We start from the raw sequence: 22,660 nt of genomic DNA on the forward strand, positions 1-22,660 counted from the left end.
ATAAATATCAAGTTATACAAGAGCAGAGACGGGGCTGAAGAGATGGCTTAGGGGTTAAGAGCACTGACTACTTTTCCAAAGGTCCTGAGTTCAATTCCCAGCAACCACATGGTAGATCACAACCATCTGCAATGAGATCTGACACCCTCTTCTGGTGTGTCTGAAGACAACTACAGTGTACTCATATAAATAAAATAAATAAATCTTTAAAAAAAAAAAAAAAAAAGAGCAGAGACAAGGCTAGCCTCCCCCTCCCCCAGTCAGCTTCAGTGCCTTGTATAGTACCCAACACAATAGTGCTCAAATTATATGTTGTGACACATGACTTTCTATACTAAATTTCATTCTGACCATATGACTATTCCTCCTTCCAGAAGCTCCAACGCATCAAAGCTGTAAGGACCCTTAGCTAAGGAAACTGGTACCCAGAGAGGGAATGTATGGTTTCTAGGGTAACACAGGAGCTTAGTTCGATGCACTTGAGGCCAAAGCTCAAATGTCCTCACTGCAGTGACCCCTGGACTCAGGTGACTCCAGTTTCCTTCACTGCTGGTAAGAAGTCCACATCTGTCCCTCTGCAGCCTGTAACCTCCTCCCAGTCCCAGAGGGGTCTAGTACACTTTGTTTCAATTTGCCAAGCCTTCAGAACCAGTGCAGGCTAATGAGGCACAGCCCCCTCCAGCCCCATGCCGGATTACTAATCCTGTTTTGCCCTCTTTGGTGTATGTCTTTGTGTGTAGGAATAGAGACTGGGCCCTTGAGTTCCTTGTTAAAAAACAGAACAAAACAAAAATGTGGCTCTTTGTATAATATTTTCAGACTATGAATAAGCAAAATGGTCCTTGATCTTGCTCTAAAACCATTACTATCATTACTAGCTTCGTTTCTAAAATGCTTTCCCTGAAACAGGAAGATAGTATAAGGCAAGGATGAACAAAGCACTCTAGGTGGAGTTGACCGGACCCACAGGGCTAGAGCTTCAGTTTTCAGTAGGAAAGGCAGACATTCCCTTTTCTTGCTAAATCCTGGTAGAGAAATGCGTGCCTCTCCCTAGAGTGGAAGCCTCCGGGACCAAGAGAAGGTGGGTCTTGTTGTCTTGGCGACTAGCGAGGTTGGGCTGAGCGGCGACTGTAGCAGCCAATAGATGCTGAAGGGGTGGAGCCTGCTGAACTGTGGCGGCCGCGGCTGAGCTTGCAGGTTGGTAGACCGGGCATTGGGGGAGGGGTGCGGGGTCGCAGGGACACTGGGGGTTCCCAGCCCCCCCAGATCCTTAGGCAGGGTGTGCAGTACTCTTGGCGGTCGGAATCGGGGCTTCTGGTTGGGCCTGAGCGGCGCTACCAGGGCGGTGGAGGCAGAGATGGCGGAGGGCGGTGGGAGGAGAGGTGAGGGTCGGAACGCGGCCTGGTGACAGGATTGGGGGACTCCGGGCGGCTGTAACCTCAGAAAACTCCCTCTGCTAGTGCACAGATAGCTTTTGAGAGCTGGACTTGGTGAGGAGAGGGAAAGGTTTAGAAGGCCCAGGAATCCTGGAACTCTGCCCTCTTCCCTCGTCTGGCAAAGCTGAAAGGGAGCCGAGGGTGCTGCCTCCGTTGTGACCACCATCCCCTCTTCCGACTCCATGTTTCTTTTTATCCCCCCAGGCATCTAGTCTTGCTGGCTCTGCAAGCCCGATAAGCATGAAGCTGCTGTGTTTGGTGGCTGTGGTGGGGTGCTTGCTGGTGCCCCCAACTCAAGCCAATAAGGTGAGGGATGTGGGCCAGCGGCACCTTGTTCCTGGGCTGCCGCCGAGGTAGCCGAAAAGCCACCCTGACCCCTCCCCCACCCGAGAACCCTACTTGGGGGGCGGGGACCTTACCTGGGACAAGCTGCAGGCTTTCCTAAGGGTGTAGAGAGCACGGGGTTCAGAGCATACCGCACAGGGTCCGGACCAAAGGAGCCCTAGGTAGACTTCTCCGTAAGCAAGCAAGTTTGTTTAAGAGAAGTTCCCCAAGTTCTCTGCATCTTTCTTTGCCCCAAGTAAAAACAGCTGTGGTCGAATCTCCTGCTCAATTTGATAATCAAATCATGTAATGTTGTAAAATGCTCTGAGTGTAAAGGCACGCACAGATGGGCGCTTTTTGGCTTCAAAGCTAACCCAGCTGCACTGTGGACTCCAGAGGCTGTTCTCATTCCTTCCTTCCGGGTAGGAGACCCGCAGCTAGGTTTAGAGGATGTATGCGGCTCTAGGGCTCTACGCTTTCGATTCTGACTCTCATTGAGACACTGAAATAATGTTGAGAATTAGGGCTTGCTTGCTTCTTTGCTCTTCAAGGAATTCCTGGACCCTTCCCGTGATAATGTCCCAGTTTTCTTTATTCATCCCTTTCCCCATTCGAGTTAAGACAGAATTGGGGGGAGGGGCATCTGGCCACCTAGCTCACCAGACAGAGCCTACACAATTGTAGGCCCCAGGGTTGAAAAAGCCTGTCACTTTGCTTGCTATATACACTGCAGCCCAACTCTCCCCCCTCCCTCCCCCCACTCGCCCCCCCCCCCATTCCCCCAGCATATCACTTCAGGGATGGCCGACAGCCTTGGGTAACTTCTGTGAGTTTGTCTTGATACCAGAGAGGCTTCTATCTTGAGGACCAAGTGGAGGAACACTCTTCCTATAGAGCCAGACCTTGATGAATTGGGGACGGGAAAATTCAAAAGCATGCATGTGGTCACCTAACGGAGCAGAGCACAAGACTTTGCTAGCCTGTCTAGACTCTGAACCCAGGCAGGACTCTTCCCTGCCATTTCTTCTTTATCCTTCCAGAGCTCTGAAGATATCCGGTGCAAATGCATCTGTCCACCTTACAGAAACATCAGCGGGCACATTTACAACCAGAATGTGTCTCAGAAGGACTGGTAAGACACTGTTAATGGCTGGCCCTGGCTATATCACCCGCCGGACTGAAGTTATCAATGCTTACTAGATTTCTTTTTCTAGAGATGGGTTACCCATTTCTCTGGCAAGCCTACAAAGGAATATTTTGTCCTTAACCATTTGATAACAAAATCCAGGTATCTTGAATTCCAGCTGAGGAGGTTGGTTTTGTTGTTTTGCTTTGAGTTTAAATCTCTGTCGATACATGTCAGGATGGTCGTAGAGACAAGGCAGGTGTGTGTAGTATACACTTTTGCAAAGCTCTCTACCTGTGTGCTCCGTTAGTCGCAAGCAACCTTCTAAGGTAAAAGGAGTAGATATTCTTCCCACTGTATAATTGCATAGGCTTAAAGTCCAAAGATCTTATATTATGTTTCTTTTGTCTCTGGTCTTGAATTCATTTCTTAGTCACTTACTTAAAAAACAAAACAAAACAAAAAGCATTGACTGACCAAGGATCCATTCAGGTAAAGAAAACCAGTGAAATGAAGTATACACACAATGTTCTTGAAGGAATAGTTTAAGGAATTAGAATCGTTAGGAAGAGAGAGAGACCTGGAGACACATTCAGTGGATGTTCAAGACTGGGAGAAAGGCTGCCATGCTGAGGAGAAGGGGCCTTGGGATTGGAACCGGAAAGGCTTGGGATGGTGTCAGTGTAGAAGTAGGGCCAGTGAACGGAAGCTTCAGGGGAATGACCTCAGCATGGGTTAAAAGCCGTCTCCGGTACTGCTCGTACTGACCGGGTAAGGTCACAGCAGAGGCATGGGATGGGGGTCAAGGTTGCTCCTGCCTGTACACCAAGGATCACTAGGTGAGCTTTTGAGAAAATACACGGTCCTGGCACTCTCCTGCCAAGATTTAATTCAGCAAATGCGGTAGTGGTAGAGGGCGAACCTATGCTTGGAGTCCTTGAGGTGCTCTGAACGCCATTGATCCGAGCACATTTGAGAATTTTCGGGCTGGCTGTTTCCAAGCTTCTGGGTAGCAGTTTCTGAGAGGCATCCTGTGTGGATGCGTAGACTCGCGAACCGCCCTTCCTGGATCCCAGGCTGGCTTTGCCGTTTGCTTCAGATTACCTCATCTCCACTGTACTTTGATTTACTTTTTAAATTCATATGTGTGTGCATATGTCTATGTATGTGTGTATGTGTGTTTGCCTACTTGTGTGTCTGTTTACTGTATGCATACAATACCTGCAGAGGCCAAAAGAGGGCCCTTGGATTGGATCCTTTGGAACCGGAGTTATAGAAGCTTGTGAGCTGCCATGTGGGTGCTGAGACTTGACCCCCAGTCCTATGGGAGAGCAGCCAGGAGCGCTCTTTACCACGGAGCCATCTCTCCAGCCCTATATTGATTTCCTTATGAGCAAAGTATGGTACTACTTTTGAGTGTGAAGTGTGTGTATGAGTGTGAATTTGTATAACACTTAGGGTGATACCGCACACGCTAACATAAATGTTAGCTGATGCTATTAATAATATCATACTATCACCCTTCCTAGCGATTACATAACCAAATTATTCTATAGCCCTGGGAAGTGTGGGCTTCTCCTAGAGCCCTCGTCTAATTCTTGTGTTTCTTCTGATAGTGCGTTGCTGGTTTCTGTCATCTAGTGTTGAAAGAATATAATCACATGCATAGAAAAAAGTCCCTCTTGGTGGGTCTCTTGAGAAATGTTGCATAGACAAGTCCCAGGGTTGAGGTGTTAAGGTAGGATCCTTCTACAAACACAGTCTGTCAGGGAAACACAAAGGGTGGGGTATGCAATCAGAACTGGGCTGGCTGATAGGCCCTGCAAATTCTTCCTTACCACCGCCTGCCTCCTACACAGTATTTCAGTGCTACCCGAAGGGGCACAGTTTGAAAGACACCGATCAAGCTTAGCTTCCATCATCAGTGAAAAGACCGGGGCCCAGGGAGGAGAAGTAAGTTACTGACGTCACAGACTCAGTAGAAGAGCAGAGATTATACCTAGCTTGTCTTTCGTCTTCACTTTCTTCCTGCCCAGTCCCCAAAGGTAAATGGAAGTATGTCGGGTTTTGGTGACTCTCAGGAGAGCCAGAAAGGACAGAAATCTTTCACCTTCTTATTGCTGTTCCCGGTAACTGTTTATAGCTTACTTCCCTGGGCACCCGGGTCCAAGTTGGAAGAACTAAAGATGGTTTCCTAATGCTACACTTTGGCTTTCCAGAGCATTCACAGATCCTACTGTAGCCATGGTGTAGCCTTTCTGATCCAGAGCTCTGTGTGGCTCAGCAAAGGGAGAACTCTGCTCCCTAAAGGCTTGGTTTGGTGGAGAAAGGAAAGCCGCATTCATTTTGCACCGGAATGATGGGAGATTGTGTTTTACGTGTTAGAGACAGTTTCACGTAGTTCGAGACACCCTTGAACTCAAGGTCCCCTTGCTTAGTCCCCAGAGCACTGGGATTACAGGGGGTTACACCACCAGGTCTGGCTCACGGTGACCGGTGGAAAGTAGCCTTGTCTGTGAGTGACTCCCAGGCGATGTGCAGATGTGCGGGGCCTAGAGGCCGTGCCCTGAAACACAGCAAGGAGCCTCCTGTTCCTGATGCAGAGGGTAGAGTGTACAGCTGTTACCCAGAGGTGGAACCAGGATCATCAGAGGATTAGATAACAGATAGATGCCACACACTGGACTCGAGGAGAAACAGAGTCTTTGAAGGACCCTCCCCTCTTATTTCAGTGCATGGCCTTGCACATCCTTGGTGCCTCTGCTAACACCCTAGCCTGACAGCTTGGAAGATCAAGCCTGATTGTATTCAGGGAGCCATGCTTGCCTTTTGCACAACGTCCATCAGAACTGGAACCTTTTAAAGTGACAGTGAAGGCGGGCTGCCTATCCACTACAGCACAATGCTTTCCTGCTTCACCTCTTTGAGCCTCTGAATGGCTTATTTTCTTCCCACTGAGAGTGCATTCTCTTTGGGGTCTTTTGGTTGGAAACCTAATGATCTAAGGAAGTTTGGGAATGAGACCTAACTGCACAGCTGGGCCCAAGCTGGACTGAGACTGAGTCAGCCACGGGTGGTGTCCAAAACCTCACAAACGTAGTGAAGCTGCCATTTTTGCCATCCTGGGCGTGTTTCCTTCATTTAATGGAAAATGTGCCCACGTTGACCAGGAACACTGTTGGTGACGGTGAGCAGTGAAGGCTCACTCTCTGCTTCTAATATAGTTGGCACTCACCCACTGAACCCACACCATGCTCAGCACAAGCGATATGGACACATGCAAGCTATAGCTTGTGTTTGCATGGAACCTCACATCTATTGGGTAGAAGAGTCCACATCAAAGATGAAGAGCAGTGTGGTGGGGATGAGGCAGGGGATGGGAGTGTGGGTGGGTGGTCAGACCTTAGTGCTGAATCATCTGTCTGGAGAAGGTGGGGTGGGCAGATTGGGCTGCAGTAGGATGGGGCCAGAGAGGGGCTGTGAAGACCCAATGGGACAGTTTGTTTGCCTGGGCGTTGGAGGAACTACGGAGGTACTGATTGGTTTTAAACTGAAGAAGGATTTGACAAGAATTGGTTTTAAGCTGAAGAAGGATTTGACAAGAATCCCAGTTTGCTATGGTCCTTGGTGCTGTCACTTGGCTACTGTGGGAAGGGGGTTCTAGGCAAACTAGAAGCAAAGGAGCTAGGAAAGACATAAATATTTGCCTCAGAAAGATTATGAGAGCTCTAGATCCCACAACCGGTGCGCAGGACTGACGACTGGGGTCAGAGTGCATGGATATGGGATTATGGCTCCAATGGGGCAGTTAGGTGGTGGGCACAGTCATCAATGGGCCTGAAGATTTCTAGAAGGCTGATGGGACATCTGGATTGGAAACCCAGGCCAGGAGAAACAGCCCAAGAAGAGAAGGCAGCTAAAGGCAGGGCTTTAGGACCACTGATGGCCAGGAATTGGGGCTGTTGTCAGGGAGAGCCCTTCCTGGGAGCATGCACCTATGGGCTTAGGCCTTCAGCATCCTGCTAACCGCTGCCCCTGGAGCACCGGGTGTGGGACCCTTGTCAACCCTGTCTGTCTATGTTGCAGCAACTGCCTGCATGTGGTGGAGCCCATGCCAGTGCCTGGCCACGACGTGGAAGCCTACTGCCTGCTCTGTGAGTGTAGGTACGAGGAGCGCAGCACCACAACCATCAAGGTACTGCTGTGGGCTGGGGGGTGGGGGGGGCTGCATCCACGTGCATCTCATCCCATGAGTTCTGTTCTCTTCTTAACATTCCGAAGCCTCATGCAGATAAGAGACCTGGTTCCCACATTCTGGGTGGGGGCGGGGTTTCAGACATCACCATGGGGCTCCTGTGCAGTGAGAGTGAGAGCTTTTACGGCTGCTTGAGGCTCCATTTTCCCTCTGGAGCAAGCGGCTCTCAGTCTTCCCAACACTGTGACCCTTCGATACAGTTCCTTGTGTTGTGGTGACACCCCCCCATAACATTATTTCATCGATACTTCATGACTGTAATTTTACTAGTTATGAATCCTAATGTAAATATCTGATATTCAGGATATCTGATATGTGACCCTCAGGTTGAGAACTGCTATTCTAGAGAGGGCATTGAGCACGTCTCCCCTGGGTGCCTGACGTCAGCACGACGCTAGGAGTGGGGGTAGACTTCAAGGGAGCCTGCAGGTTATCCTGCTCCTTCATGACCACATAAGGCACTGGACATTAGACTCGGGGTCTTTTACTGTTTCCTGAGCCTTGCCCTGTTAACCATCTGGATGAATTGAAGACAGAAGTGATAGATATGGCCCGCTCCAGATCTGGAGAAGGGTGCTACAAAGCCCTTGTCTGTCCTTCTGTTGTCAGGCAGGACTCAGACCTGTCTAGAGGCCGTGAAGCCAACCATCCTCCGACAGGCAGAGAGATAGTATCAGAAAAAGTTTAAAGATAGGAGTTTCTTCCTTGGCTCCTGCTTTTGAAGCGTGTTTAGAGGGGCGCTTGTCTTCACACTGTCCCTACCTGCCCTAGGGAGCTGTGGCCCTTTCTGGACTGTAACTCCCTGTACTCCCCCATTTATGTGGAAAATGGCTTTGTGTTATCCCCTAGCCCTGTCGGGCTGGGCAGGTTGCCCTCTCTTCACCCTCCTGCCTTGGGCAGCCTCTCTGGACCTCACCTGATAGTGCTGACTTCCATCATAGGTCCCATCCTCTAGAGACCATCTAGGTGCCCAGGACCTTCAGTCCAGAGCCCAGTGTTGCCTCCTCCCCGTGGAAGGGAAGGTGCTCCCAGCATGGGGACTGTGTCAGCACAGGCTCTGAATCCCCCCCTTGTAGTTTGCTCTACCTAGGAGCCTCAAGCGCGTGTGTAGTCTCCCCTCTCCTGAGGGCCTCTGTTCTCTATGTGTATACTTGTCCTTGTGGAGGCCAGGGATGAACTTTGAGTGTTTTCCTCAGTTGCCTTCTGCCTTGTTGTTTGAGACAGAACCCGGAGCTTACCAGTTCAGCTGAATTAGCTGGCTAGGAAGCCTCTACCTATGTCCACTCCATAGCACCGAGCATATTCCCACACACCATCTTGTTTGACATTTTTTTGAATGTGGGTTCTGGGAAATTTAAATTGTATCCTCATGCTTGCGAACAATCACTTCACTGAACTATCTTCTTGGCCCCTGCTGTGGGTTGGTTTATTTTTCAACCCCCTTTTCCAGTCAGGGCCACTGCTGGATCAGAAGCCAGCAATGGCTAGGCATTTTGGGTGGGTAAAAAAAGCATTTGAGGTGCAGCCAGCAAAGCCAGGTCCACGTCTCATCTCTGTCATTTCATCTGCCAGTCTTGGGGCCCTGGGTGAATTCTGTGGAACTGTGGTTCCAGTATGGTGATCCCAGTCCATCTGGGCCATTTCAGGCCGAGTGGAGGTGCTTCTGTGGTCTTCATTGAGGGATTAGTGACTCGGTAGAGAGACCATGAGTGCTGAATGTCGCATAGGGCCCACCAGTACCCACTCTTCACAGAGTTAATCTTACTGAATCTGCCCTTTAAATGCTTTTGATTCAATGTGTTTTGTCTGTGGTGGGGGTACATGTCACAACACACGTTTACAGCACAGGTTTGAAATACACATAGAACAACTCATGAGAGTTAGTCTTCTCCGCTGTGTGGGGCCACCTGGTCATCAAGCTTGGTGGCAGACACCTCTATCTCCTGAGCCATCTTGCTGGCCTGCATCTGTCTTTCCCAGAAGACACAATTACTCTAGCTTAGGAGGCTCCATACGGGAGAGATGAGTGAGGTACTCATCTCCCTCAGCCCTCAGGATGCAGCCTCTCGCTTTCCTCCCATCCCTCCCGCCATGCATAGTGATGCATTAAGCATAGACCAGCACACCCTCTCAGGACACGAGCTGCCCCCTCCCATCCTGCACCCACGGTGAGCCCTGCCTGGATCCCCAGGCTCTCTTTTAGGTGTTACTCTGTTCTCTGGCCTCCTCAGCTGGTCCTCCTTGCTCTGGCCTAGTTCCTCATGAATCTCTATTCTTTGATATAGACTCTTGTATAGCCAGATGGCCCCTGCCTCTCACGTCACTTCAGAGTCTCTCAGGTACCTAGCAGCAAGCTTCTTCTGAAATCTTGGTGCCTGCTAGAATGTTCCTTGTCATTGCACTGTCTCAGGCCAGCACAGAGCCTGTGGTGTGTGTCGTTTCCCCTTCCATTCCACCCCACAATGCCTCCTAGTACCAGTCTCTAACTTGATGGGTGGATATAAGACTAGAAGTGGGGTCCTGACTCTGGATGCGGGGTCACTGAACAAGGCTGGTGTCTTCCGTAGGTCATTATTGTCATCTACCTGTCTGTGGTGGGGGCCCTCTTACTCTACATGGCCTTCCTGATGCTGGTGGACCCTCTCATCCGAAAGCCAGATGCCTATACTGAGCAGCTGCACAACGAAGAGGAGAACGAGGTAACCTCAGCTCTCTGGGCTAAACCCTAAAGCAGGGGTGCCCGTCCTCCCTGCCCCCGTCCTCTTCAGTTGCTTCTCCCTGTCCTTTTTCTCATACTTCACCAAGATACAGCGGCAATTGCCCTTTGCCCCTCCAAATTCGCTAGGCGGAGGCCCTGAGCTTCCCTGACACCTGGCACCAGGCAGCCTCCATGCATGGTGTTCCTAGGCTGGGGTGGAGGAGCGCGATCCACCCAGGGACACATGCTATGCTGCATATTCAGATGGGGGTCTAGTATATGGAGGACTCGGAGGAGGCAGGTTTTGTTCAGGGATTCTACAAGCATCTGTCAAGTGCTCGCTCAGTTCAAAGCTTGGCCGTGGGGACTGGTGGCAGAGGAGGACCTCAGAAGCTAGAGGGCCAGGTGTGTGGTGACCAGCACAACCACGTACAAATGCAGGATTTGGATTTCTTAGGATAGGATAGGATAGGATAGGATAGGATAGGATAGGATAGGATAGGATAGGAGTGGTGGTAAATAGAACTGCCCAGGAAGGCCTTGAATGTCAGGCTAAAGAATTTTGACTTCATATGATAAGCAAATAGGAAACTGTGCCAGGCAGCTTACAAACCTGTATGAAGGACATCGTCCCTGCAGCCGCCTTGCTGGAAGATACTACTGTCTGTCAGCGGAGTGGGAATTTGGTACAGGAACCTAGGTGTGTCCAGATGAGCACGTGGCAGGAATGCGCCTCAGCCACGACAACTGGCACCTGGGAGATGTCACCAAAGAAACCAGAAGATGGCTACCTTAAAGAAGAAGAAAAAAATGTGGCCCTTGCCAGCTGCCTTCTGATGATAATAGAGAAGAAAGGCCCACCCACAGGTTGGAGTGGGAGATGTGACAGGACCGTGTCAGGCTTAATGATAAAGAGGAGGGCTTCCTTTTTATATAGTGAGTTGTGGGTCACTAGAGGTGACCAAGCCAAGCTGTCCTAGGCAGTTATAGTTTGAGAGGTTTTTAAAGTTGTATATTGGAGACAAAGAACGAAAAATTCCAATGCAAGTGAGGACTCTGACACTCAGGGTCTGTGCGGGGCTTCTCAGGTGGTAGGCTCTGGACCAGCCCAGACAATGAGGGTAAGGACAGAGGCAGGCAGGCACTGGGAGCCTGCACCCCACCAGCCTCCTGCTGGCATGGATTTGGCCAAAGGTGGAGCAGAGGTGATGAGCCTCACCCCCCCCCCAGAGGTGTGACTAGGGAGGTGGTGGCCCTGGCAGTTGGGTGGTCTTGCTTGAGAGGAAAGCTTGCTTGCCTACCCAGTTATTAATGTAGAGTAATCGCAGCTCTGATAGGAGAGGAGCGTCACTAATAAACACGGGGCGATTAGGGGTAAGGTGGTAATTGCAGTCCTGGCCGGGGGAATAATTGAGAGATGCAGTCGATGATTACATAGCTCACGCCATGATTCCCAAGGAATGCATGGCTCCTGGGCATGGCCTTGCCATGTCTCCTGCCATCCCATCCTAGATTTGGAGCCAGGGGAAGGGTGGCTTGCCGTCTCTACGTCTGAGCCTAGGCCTCTCTTCCTGTGAGGAGCCTCGGGATGTGGAATCAGAGTAGGCTCTCCCTGCTGCGGGATCGGCCTGGTGGGAAGGAGCCTAAGAATTGCTGTCCTGCTGTATAAGGGGTTGCTGCAGGCTGTCACTGGCGGATTTAAGCCAGAGCTTATGAGCTCATTCCCCATCTGTAGCCGACATTGCTCATCTCCCACCCAAGGCTTCAAAGGGTCATAAAATACCATATTTAGTTTCTTGGAGACTCTGACCTGAAGTCAGTTTGCTCTGCTTAGTCCCAAACTCAGGGGTTGGGAGTGGAGGGCCAGGAAGAGCCTCATCCAGGACCCTCAGAGTGGGCCAGAAAATCCTGTGCTCTCATGACAGGGCACTCTGCTCCATCCCCTGACTTCCTGTTATTCTGCATGGTGTCCAGGCGTAGGCGCCTGGGACTCACTGCTCCCATCCTCTCCTGCAGGCGGTACTGTGGGGAGATTTACTAAGACCTTTGGCCTGTACACAGGCTTCAGCCCCAAGATAGCCGAAATCAGATGCCTGGGCCAGGACCATAAAGGCAGGCAGTTAAAAGTCTGACTTGAAGGGATGACAGTCTTTGGGGGAAGAGGGTTAATTTGGGAAAAATCCTCTTTAAGGTCCTCAAAAAGGACATTTTTAGTAAAAGATCCCCATGTTGGGAGCAAAGGCTTCCTAGCAGAGAACAACTTTGGATTATGGCTCTGAGGGTTGATGGGAGAGTGAGTATTGTACCTGGTCTGTGGAAGTGGGATAGCCCAAAGGTGCTTTCTTACAGGGCACTGGGCTGGAGTGGTGTCTTTGTCCCCACAAGCAGCGCACCAGAAAGGTCTCCACAGCCGCCTTTCAAGTGGCTACAAAGTCAGGGCCTCTGGATTGATTAGTGGCCTGGACAGTGTTTGCTGAAGGAGAGACCTCCCCTGACCCAAAGGGACTTAACTTCCAGCTCAAAATGGGAGAGTTGGAGTGAGCCCTGGGGCTTCCTCGAGGTGTCACACGAGCTTATACAGCCACTGGCCTCAGAAAGAAGAGTGTCTGTCCTCAGGGGCTCCCCTTTCCCGCTCCCAGGAGCCTGGGGTCCAGGTAGAAGTGAAATTTGATAGCCAGTGAGTGTTTGCTAGGTTTAGGGAGGCTCCTGGGCTCTGTCACCCCAATTGTTATAGGTAGGAGCTCTCCTGCCAGGGGCTAGGGGGCCTCTGGCAAGGAAAGGGAGGCATCCCCCACTGCACAGCCCAGTCCACAGAGGGAGATGAAAGGCCTTCGTGCTCCCTTTGAAAGCGCTGGCAGAGCCTCAGTGGGCCTGGCTGCTGGGCGCTGCCTCCCTGGATTCCAGGGGCATTAGACCTAATCCCTAGGCTCAGACGCCCTTTGAAAGGAGGAAGCCAGCATGTTTGTGGGGACAGAAACAGCAACAGAGCTGTTTTAGATGTACAGAGCTGGCCCCCTTTGAAGAGGGAGAAATGAGTGTTTCTCCGAGGTGCTTACCATCTCCGCCACTCGCTCCTGAGCTCTGACAGGGTCTTCAAAGTTCTCCCCCCTCCCCACTGGGGGCAGTGCATAGAGTTAGTTCTGAGACTCCTGTGGGAGGGGGTGTACAAGGAAACCAAAGGAAGAGGATAAGGATGATGGGAGCTAAGGACATGGAGGGCCAGACGAAAAGAAAGCCAGGGTCACCGAAGACTGGCCTCCCTTCCTGTGTGTGGGTGGATGTCAGTGTGTACTAAGAACCCTAGGGGCCCTGGGGTTTGGGAAACATGGGTCCAGACTGTTCAGATAGCCTCCTCACTCTGATAATAGAATAGGAAGGTGTACCTCTAGAACGTCTTGGAGCTAGACTGCATAGACTTCATAGAGTAGTCCTGGTTGAGGTCCCAGCTCCACCACTCACTGCCCTTGCTACTGAGCTCAGGGTCTAGCTTTCTAAGCCTGGAGTAGACAGAGCAGCTCTGGCCTCAGGGCCACTGTTGGGATCAGGCACCAAAGGCTTTTGCAGGCACTGGAGTGCTCGCACCCAGAGAGGGGAGGCTCTGGCCACAGGTAACCTGCAGCTACCTGACTTCCATCTAACTCTGGGGTGAGTTGTGCCTGCTTCTCTGGTTGTCCGTATGATTTCCTCTTGGGAAAATCCAGCCAAAGACAGAAGCAACTGAGTCCTAAGACAGGAGATCCAGGGGTGTGAACAAGTCCAAATGTGGTCCCATGAAATTAGGTGTCCTTGGTTTGCGAGGCAGTTTCTCCTTCAGAGTCTAAGTTGTGCAAATGATGGAGGTGATATTACCCATTTGCTGTAGGAGCCTGAGTACCTGGGAAAGAGCCTGGTGTATAGTGGTGTATGCTTGTCAAGGTGACATCAGTCTGGTTACCTGGGGATCTCTAGGGACCTGTCTACATTCATGCCCCACTGTGAGAGGGGCTCCATCCACCCCCTGCCCTCACTGTCCCCTGTCTCCCTGCATTCCTCAGCCCAGCCCTGATGGAAGAAGGGAGGCTAAAGGGAATGACTTTCCTTGCTGCCCCACCCCCATCCCCATTCACTGGCCAGCTCTGCCGCCGAGCAGGTGGGCCTGAGACCATCTGTGGGGCTTCTTGGGGAATAGATGTGGCTGCTCTAATACCTTTTAATCAGACTGTCAGCCATGGGGACATAGAGGCTCTCAGCAGCAGCTTTCTCCCACTTGAGAGCTGTTTGCTGTGACTTCGCCTGAGCGCTCCCAAGTGGAGCTGTGGCAATGTGGTGAGTTACAGCCCACTCCCTTAATGCTCTGCTCTGGCTCTGTCCAGCTCCCACTTCCTCAGACAACCCAAGAGCAGAGCTGCTACCCTCTCACTCGCTCCAGCATGCCCCAGACGACCCCAGGCCTGCTCTCCTGGGTTTACCTCAGGCACTCATTTAGCCAGAGCCCTCCAGGACAACCCGGGGCCTACAACATGGGCAGGAGTAGGATTGTGGAAGAAAGCAGCCCTCGGGCCCCTGAAGCTGGACTGGGGTCCTGGGGGGCCAGCTGTTTGTTACTCAGGCGGGCAGGTCTCCGGTGCCCACCTCTACCCCACAGCCATGCTAAGAGCAGTCTGAGTCAAGCTGCTTTCTTTGCTTGGGCCACTTAGGCAGTGCAGTCAGTCTGGGGAGGAGCAGAGTGAGAAGGTGGTGGAGGCCAGGATGATGTTCAGAGGCGGCTCCCCTGGCAGTGGTCGGCCTGCCTTTCCCCCTTCCTTCCTCAGTGGGTCCCCGAACCAGCATTCGAGGCTCCTGGCCCTGACCTTGAGTGCTTCCTATCTCCAGAAGCTGACCAAGTGTGTGCATTCGTTGTGTCCTTGAGAGCACCTCAGTCTCTATCCTGTATGAGAGAGATTGGTTCTGACTCACCTAAGGCCACCTATCTGGCTCCACTGTGCTGAACTCCCAGGGAGAAGGGCACCTGTGCCAGTTCTCTTGACACACGGTTCTCCCCATGACAAACGCATCTATAGTCACACTGCGGTACTCCAGCACATCAGATCACTAAAGGAATTTTGTGAGACATGACTAGGGTTTTTGTTTTTGTTTGCTTTTGTTTGCTTTTGCGTTTGTGCATGTTGCTAGAAATTGTCCTACAGTCACAAGCATGGTTAGCTAGGGCTTGACTTACGGCTAAGACCCAGGCCTAGCTAGCTCTTTAAACATGGTCTATCCTGAGACAGCATCTCTCTTTTAAGTGGTTGCCACTGGCCTTGAACTTGCTATCCTCCTATTTCTGCTCCCTGGGTAGCTGGGATGACAGGCCTGGACCTCACCTGGCCTGTCCATGGCGCCCACTCAGTCTTGAGCATGGGCTCCCAGGAGACCATCTGTAAGTCACCTTAGCAACAAGTGAGCTCAGGACAAATCGCCCACAGCTCAGGACTGTGCTCCAAGGATGAGACGGTCCCAGCCCTTTGACCCCAGCCGCCTCTCTGCCCTGCCAGCCTCTCTATACCCTCCTGCCCCGCCCCACTCTCAAGCTGGCAGCTGCAGTGACAGAAGCTATGCCAGCTCAGGGCATTAGAAGCAAAGTTGCATTTACTGGGCGGCTCTGGGCTTAGAGGGGTGCACTAATCCTTTAAGAGAGATGTGGCAGGAGATGAGAGGCGGGGAGAGCTAGGGAGGAAATCCCCACAGGCTGTGGGCCTGGCCCTCGGCTCTAATTCTCCCCCCAAAGATCAGCTCCGGGTCCTGCAGGAAATACACGGGCTCTGGAGCTTCAGAGGCAGAGGAGTGATAATTAAGAGAAGACTGACGACAGAAGCGAAGTGGGTCTGAGAGCAAAGGGGAAGGGGGGACAGGGAAACTGGCAGAGGGAGAGAGAGGGAGCCGAGCTGCCAAGCAGGGGACAGGCTGACTGTCACTGGCCCTGACGTGGGAATGCTAGAGTCGAACCCTAACCCTAGACTTTCAGCCCTGCCAGACTCTGAAGGATGTCGAGAGAAGAGGTGTGCAGGCGAGTACCTGCCCTGTGCATTTGTGTACATAGCTCTTGAAGCCTTGGCCGGTATACATGAGGTCTTAAAGCTAATGCTCAGTCCTTCTGAGACTTATTCTGAGTGGTTAGGGTTGGACCTAGACTTGAGCCAGCTCTGCTGGAATTACTTGGGCCCCAGAAGATGCTCCTGACTCTTAAAGACGCTAAAGCTTTCTGTATAGGCACACCATTGAGGTCTTCAGACAACCAGGCAAGGCCTTCATGGAGCCCATAGCCCTTGGGGAATTCAGGCTTTAGGAGTACTCACTGGGACACTTGGCTCCATGCCAGACTTTAAGGATCCAGAGCCCTGACCCCTCCATCCTCATCCACATCGTTCCCCTTCTTGTTCCAATGCAGGATGCTCGCTCCATGGCAGTGGCCGCTGCGTCCATTGGCGGACCCCGGGCAAACACCGTCCTGGAGCGGGTGGAAGGCGCTCAGCAGCGGTGGAAGCTGCAGGTGCAGGAGCAGCGGAAGACCGTCTTTGACCGACACAAGATGCTCAGTTAGATGGTTGCCAGGGTTGCATCAGGGACCCGGGCCATGGCTGCCAGCTTCTGGGGCTCACCGCAGTCTTCCCTGGGTCTTCCCTTCAAATGCCCATGGCGTTTGTCCTTCTCCCTCTCTAGAAATGTACTCGACTGTTATAACTAGGGAGTGTGATTGGCTCTCTGTAGGTCTCTGGGGGTAAAGGGGAGGGGAGGGAAGGCAGAAGGGACCAGAGATATTTGAGGTGGCCACATGATTGGGTGGAATTCATCCCTCCTGTCTTCGCCATTCCTCCCAGCTCCGCATCTTAAGGACACTTACAGCTCTCTGGGAGATGGAGCTGTGTCAAGAGCTCAGTGGGTGCGAGGAAAGTATGACCCAGCGCTCAGCCTTCACTCTAGGATGCTGTGGTCCATTCCCACTTCCTCCAGTGCCAGTACTTTAACTTGGCCTGGCCCCAGCCTCAGGAACTGTTGTGGTGCCACTGAGCCCATGGTCATCTCCAGAGTCAACCTGGAAGCCTGCCCCCTCTCCTCGGCTCCTGGTCCACCGATGCATGGCAGTGCCCACGCATGCCAGCATATTCAGCAGCTGTTACCTTACTCCCATCCCAGGAGGCCAGGAGGCCTCCCACCTCTCCCTTGTGACTGCAGCTGCTGAGCCATAAAGTTGGACCATATGACACAAGGCCGACGGGGACCCGAGTACCATGGCTCCTGTCCTTGGATGGCCTCTTGTCCCTGAATTTCACTGTATCCTGCATGGAGAGAAATGTTTGTCTTTCTGTTGTCTGTACATCGAAGAAGCCATTAAATTGTTTTATTTCTCAAATGTTGTAGATCTCAAGGGAGATGGGGAGCCATGAGAAAGTGTTCTGCAAGTGATCTGGTTAGGTGCGCTGTCCCATATGGGGAACAATACATTTGTGGATTCAGATGTAGGCAGAGCTTTGCAAAGCCAGGGTAGACTCTTGCCACCTGCTGAGGAAAGAGGCACAGGCTGGGTAGGGTACTGCCTGTGCATGTGCACACCGCAAGGACAGGGGGTGTCACGTTTACTTCGCCTTTGAAACTGCACAGTGCCCACCTGAAGTCACTTATATCCTACAGGCCCATTAAATGGCGCTCCTTACAAAATGTCTCCAAGCGAAACCCAGATAGGGGGAGGATTAAGAGGGTAGGCAAGCAGAATGTGCCCTAGAAGCTTCCAGAGTGGCCACTCAGCAGAGTCCAGCCCTGGCTCAGCTCAGGCCTACATGTGGATGGTGGGGGGTGTCAAGGACTGGGTCGCACAGGAAGTGCCTGCAAGGAGCTGTACGTGGGATCAGAGTTGCCGTTCTTCGGGGTCTCCCTTGGAACATGCGCGGAAGATGTCTGTGAAGCCTTTGGCTCTTTGGGAGGGCTTGGAGACGAGAGAACAGTTTCAGGTGGGAGTTTCCGGTTTTCAAGGGCTGCTGACGTTCAGTGCGAAGTATCAGGAGGATGTGAAGGGCTGGCATGTGCAGATGGGGCTTCTAGAAGGTACAGAGATATAGTTCTGGACTCCGAAAGCTATGAGACACTAAGAAGTCATCCTTAACTGGCAGTCCCAGCTGGGGTTAGCAGGAGGTACATGATCATGAAGGCAAAGCTGGGGCAGGGCCCGTGTTGATTATGTTTCTCTGGTGCTAGGTAGCCTGTGTCTTGTAAGCCCCTCCCAGGGCTCATCATTCATTGGGAATCTTGAGGTTTTGATCCTCGTTTCATAAAAGAAGCAGATGGGTGCATTTATGTACCAATGCCCCACCTGTGACCCAGAGTCTGGAATTGGTAGGCCTCCCCTTTGCAGCTGCTATACCAGGAGGATGCCTTGAGCATCATCTGTGAATCCTGGTCACTGCAGAGCTCTGCCCAGACTGCCAGTTTTAAGGATTTGTTGTGAATTAAGCACTAGATGCTAGCTAGAAATTAGCCTCGGCATAAATAAGTCTAGTATAGGAAAATTTGTAAGATTAGAAGTGTGTTCACTATATAAGGTTTCAATGTAGCCAAACATCTAATTGTATTAGAATTTCACATTTAAAAAAAACACAAAACAAACAAACAAACAAACAAAACTAAACCTGCTTTTTCAGGCATGAATTCCAAAGTTCATGCTATTGGCAGTACCTCCTGCCTCCAGAGGAGAGATGATGTAGCCAAGAATGGAAAAGACCTGGAAAGCACACCCTCCATTGTCTCTCAGAGGATGGAAAATGAGCAGAACTATAATGTCCTGTTCAGAAATGATCTCATCGCCCCCGCTAGCACGCATTTGTGCAGTGCCCTGGTCCCATCTGGAAGAACAGCTGGATGGTCCCACCTCAGAAACTGGAGCCTTCCACCTTCTACTAGTTATCCATGGGGAGGCCAGTCACAGGGAAGGGGATGGAGGTGGAGGCCAGCTGCTTCCTGTGGCCTATCACTGCGTTCCTCACTTGGCCAAGACCATCATCCTTGCCCTTCACACACCTGCCAGCAAACCCAATGTAGCCCAGCCCGCCCGATTGCTCCGACCCCTTCCTGAGCCACCCAGTGCTGCTGTAAGAGGCTAAGTGGGACCGTTTCAGGTTCCCAGTGTTCCCTGCAGGGCCAGCCATTCCTGTCTTGAGGCTACCAGTCTGTATTTTCCCTTTAGCACACTCCAGAAAACCTTGCATACTGCTTCAAGAAACCCAGGTCATTGGGTGTGATCTGAGAATTCCCCTCCCTGTGTGTCTAATTTTTTTTCAACCATACTCCTCTTGACCAACTTAGCTGTGATCAGCTCAAAACCAGCCCACCCACAGGGGCTCCTGGGGGCCTCACTGTCTCCTTATCCTCACCCTCTCTCCCACCCCTTTCACTAAGGTGTTGACCTTCATAGGACCCAGGTCCAGCCATGGCCATGGGGTCTCCTCGCTGTAACCCCGTGACTTCTGTAGGCTGACCTCTCTGCCCCCTCCCCAAGAAACAGTCCCCAGCAGACTCGGGTGGCTCTGCAGTTGCCAGTTGTCGAGAATGTTCCAGTCAATGCCCTTTCCCTTCCTGTTTGCTCCCTTTGATGCCCTTGATTCTCTTTCTCTTTCTCGGAGTTCTACCCCTGGCATCAGTAACAGCGCCTTGGCCTCCTCTCTCACCATCCGCTCACATCTGAGTATGGCTATTTCCCAATCTTCTGTCCTCAGCCTGCTTGGCTCAACATACAATTTAAGTGGCAAGTCCTCTGCTAAGAAGTCCCTTCTCTTGGGGTTTCCTGGTGTTCGTCAGGGACTCTCACCCTGAGATCTGCCTGAGCCCAGGCTCCTGACTTGTCTTTCTGGCTGTCGGATGAAGCAGTCCTCTAGGTACATCATTACCTGTTCAAAACAAGCACATTTATGATCAAAGTTACCTTTACCCCAAATTGCCTCCTTCACGATCTTAATCGGTGGTGCCACCATCCACTGAGTTGTTCAAGCTAGTAACCTGGTATCCAAACAACTCTAACCAACGTTACTCCCAGCATCTGTCTCTCCCCTCCCTGCCCGCTCTCTCTGATCTACTATTCCAAGCTCATCATTTCTCATCACTGGCCATTCTTGTTAGGAACTAAGAGAGCGTGCTCATAATCCAGTCATGTCACTTCCTTGGTCCAGAACATCCAGGGTGTTCCTAAGGTATAGGAGTTTTTAAATGGAAGCCACTGACTGCCTCTCCAGCCTGTGATCCAGAACAGTTGGCATGAGCTACTGGGTTGGGTCTATGCAAGTCTTTGGCAGAGGGGCACTGGGCACAGGTCCTCCAGAAAGGCACTTACCTATGGGTGTCAGGTCCTAGGCCCCACAGGTCACAATCCTGAGGTGCCCTCTGGGGCTTTTATTCTTGCCAGAAGGCCTGGGAAAGAGCTAACTCACGTGTCCCATCAGCTCCCAACTCATTAGCACTATTTCACAAGGGCTGAAGAGCAAGCTGAGCTGGAGTAACCAATGGGATACATGAAGGACCTTCACCCCATCCCACCCCCAGGTCTGAGCTTGTTGCCTAAGCAAGCCTAAAACTGTACTGTCTGCTTCCCAAGGTACAAGCCTTCCCCCCACAGCTCTGGGATTCAGTAGGCAGAGTGGACAGTGGGCCCCAGCTGAGCTCAGCCTTACCCCTTGGAGCCAGTCCCCCTGTCTGTGGTAGTGACACAGCCAGAGTCCAACCTATGATCTGCGTTTGTCAAAGGATGCCATCAGATGGGCCAGGAAGAAGTCTCCTTATGAGATTGTTCCTTCCCTTATAAAGCAAGTGGGGAGGTTAGAGCATAAATGCAGCCCAGTGCCTGGGTACAAGTCTCTCTCTCTGCCATGCACGAACCAAGCGGCTTTGAGCTGAATCTAAAACTCTACATGTTTGACCAGTAAGATGGCTCAGTGCTTGCTCGCCAGGCCCGACGGCCGGAGCTCAGTCCCCAGGTCCCACATGGTGAAAGGAGAGAACAGACATAAGTTGTCCTCTGGCCTCTACACATGTTCTATGGCACACAGATGCTTGCACATATGCACACAAATGTACATACATAAATGAAACTCTTAAAGCTCTACATGCGCTAATGTATGGGTATACGCACAAAATTCCCAATAAACAAGCATCACACTGTATCCCATGAATAGCCACAATTATTATCTCACATGATGGGTAGTGAATAATGCAAATTTAGTACACTCTATTAATATTTTTAGAACATACCATTTCAGGGCTTTTTGTCACAGAACAAATACTTTATAACAAACAAACCAACACCCTCTACCTGCCTCACTTTCTTAGCTGCAGTGAAGGCAGCACCACCTCTGCCCTAGTTGTAAGGTCAGGGGTGTTGATGCAAAGACCCTTAGTCTGACCCTTCCACGTGGGCACACAGTGAATCTTGGCCAATCTTCAGCTAGCGAGACCACCCCACTGGAGCTTGGTTCAGAGCTTCTCCTGTCTGGGCTTCTCTCCCTAACAGAATCTGGGGGGTAGGGAGGAACACAGGGTCAAGGCTCTGGGCGTAGCATCAGCTTTGCTGACACTCACTGGGTGACCTCGGGCAAGGGGAGCCTCCTCACTGAGCCCCTCTTTTTCAGATGACTACAGAGCCTACTAAACTTGCCTGTGGTTTCCCAAAAGGTCAGTTCACATGAGTGACGTGATTTGAGATGTGCTTGCAATGATGCATTTTCCTCATTGCTTACACAGAGTATTGAGTGTTCCAAAAACAATGACTGGCCCTGTAGAGATTGATACAGAGAACGTGGGAAGGCGTGGGAGTGAGCATATGTCATGGTTGGTCATAGGCTCATGACACAAAAGATGCCGGGAATGAACAGAAGCCACGGTGGACGACGCAGCCTGTGCTAACAACTCAAGTTTGAAACTGCTGACGTCTAGTCCCTTCAGAGCTGACACCTGTCAGTGACTTGCTCTCTCTAAGTTTCTGTCTCCTCATTAAGGAAATATGGGGTGAAAGGAACCAGCAGAGAACTTCTCAATGTTGGGCTTCCGGTGTGATACAGGAGCCCCTTAGGCCAGGCCTGAATGGACCTATACCGGACCTTGGACCTTCTCCAGCCGCATTGGGCGGTATGGAGTGGTAGTTGCACCCACAGACACAGAGCCAGGCTCTAACTCCCAGGGCAGTCTTCCTAGCATGCAATTTCGGGCAGGTCAAGCTGCCTTCCTTGAGTCAACTGAAAGCTAGCAGTGCCATTTCACTGGGTACTGTAAGAGGACAATGAGTGTTGTGCGCACACACACACACACACACACACACACACACACACACACACACACGAGCACATGAACGTACACATGCAATGGGTCTGGGATGTAATAAGCCTTCCAGTGTACCTGTCATCTGTTATTCTCAGCTTGTCTGTGTGGTAGGGATTTGGGCTTCCCGTTACTGCTAGAAAGGGTCCTTTCCTGGCTCGCAGCCTGTGTCCAGTCTCCCATCTGTACAGAAGCAGCAGGGAGTGAGGGCGAGGCTGGAACCTGGATCCCCCAGATTCTAGCCTTCCTCTCTGGCTAGGCTGCTCCCCTCAGCCAGATCTGGGCTACATGTATGTCCACGGGCAAACTTCTTTTCTCTCTTTGGGCCATTTTCCTCAAGGAGTCCTGAGGACAGTTCCAGGCAACACTCATGGGCTCTGGGTACTCTGGCTTTGGGTAGTTCTACAAATGTACCACCCTCTCTGTATTCTGCAGTCCTTGGCAGCTCCAGCCGGGCAAAGCCAAAGCCAATCCCTGCCGCCACCACCACCACCACCACCACCACCATCACC

At 51.6% G+C, this 22,660-nt stretch overlaps 1 protein-coding gene across 2 annotated transcripts; it reads left to right on the plus strand.

Annotated features, from left to right (window-relative positions):
• Positions 1–1,139: 1,139 nt before the first annotated feature.
• Positions 1,140–17,208, plus strand: Tmem9 (transmembrane protein 9). 2 transcript variants are annotated; one of them, XM_021198040.2, is made up of 6 exons: positions 1,140–1,197; positions 1,641–1,742; positions 2,801–2,892; positions 6,973–7,081; positions 9,709–9,840; positions 16,246–17,208. In XM_021198040.2, the coding sequence occupies exons 2-6, from the start codon at positions 1,677–1,679 to the stop codon at positions 16,396–16,398; spliced, it is 552 nt and encodes a 183-aa protein (XP_021053699.1). In that variant the 5' UTR covers positions 1,140–1,197; positions 1,641–1,676; the 3' UTR covers positions 16,399–17,208. The 2 variants fall into 2 exon arrangements, with proteins under 2 accessions (XP_021053699.1, XP_021053700.1); XM_021198041.2 differs by lacking the exon at positions 1,140–1,197 and adding an exon at positions 1,271–1,382 and having other exon boundaries at positions 16,246–17,202.
• Positions 17,209–22,660: the final 5,452 nt, after the last annotated feature.

The sequence above is a fragment of the Mus pahari genome, chromosome 5 (assembly GCF_900095145.1).
Source record: "Mus pahari chromosome 5, PAHARI_EIJ_v1.1, whole genome shotgun sequence".
Classification (NCBI taxonomy): domain Eukaryota; kingdom Metazoa; phylum Chordata; class Mammalia; order Rodentia; family Muridae; genus Mus; species Mus pahari.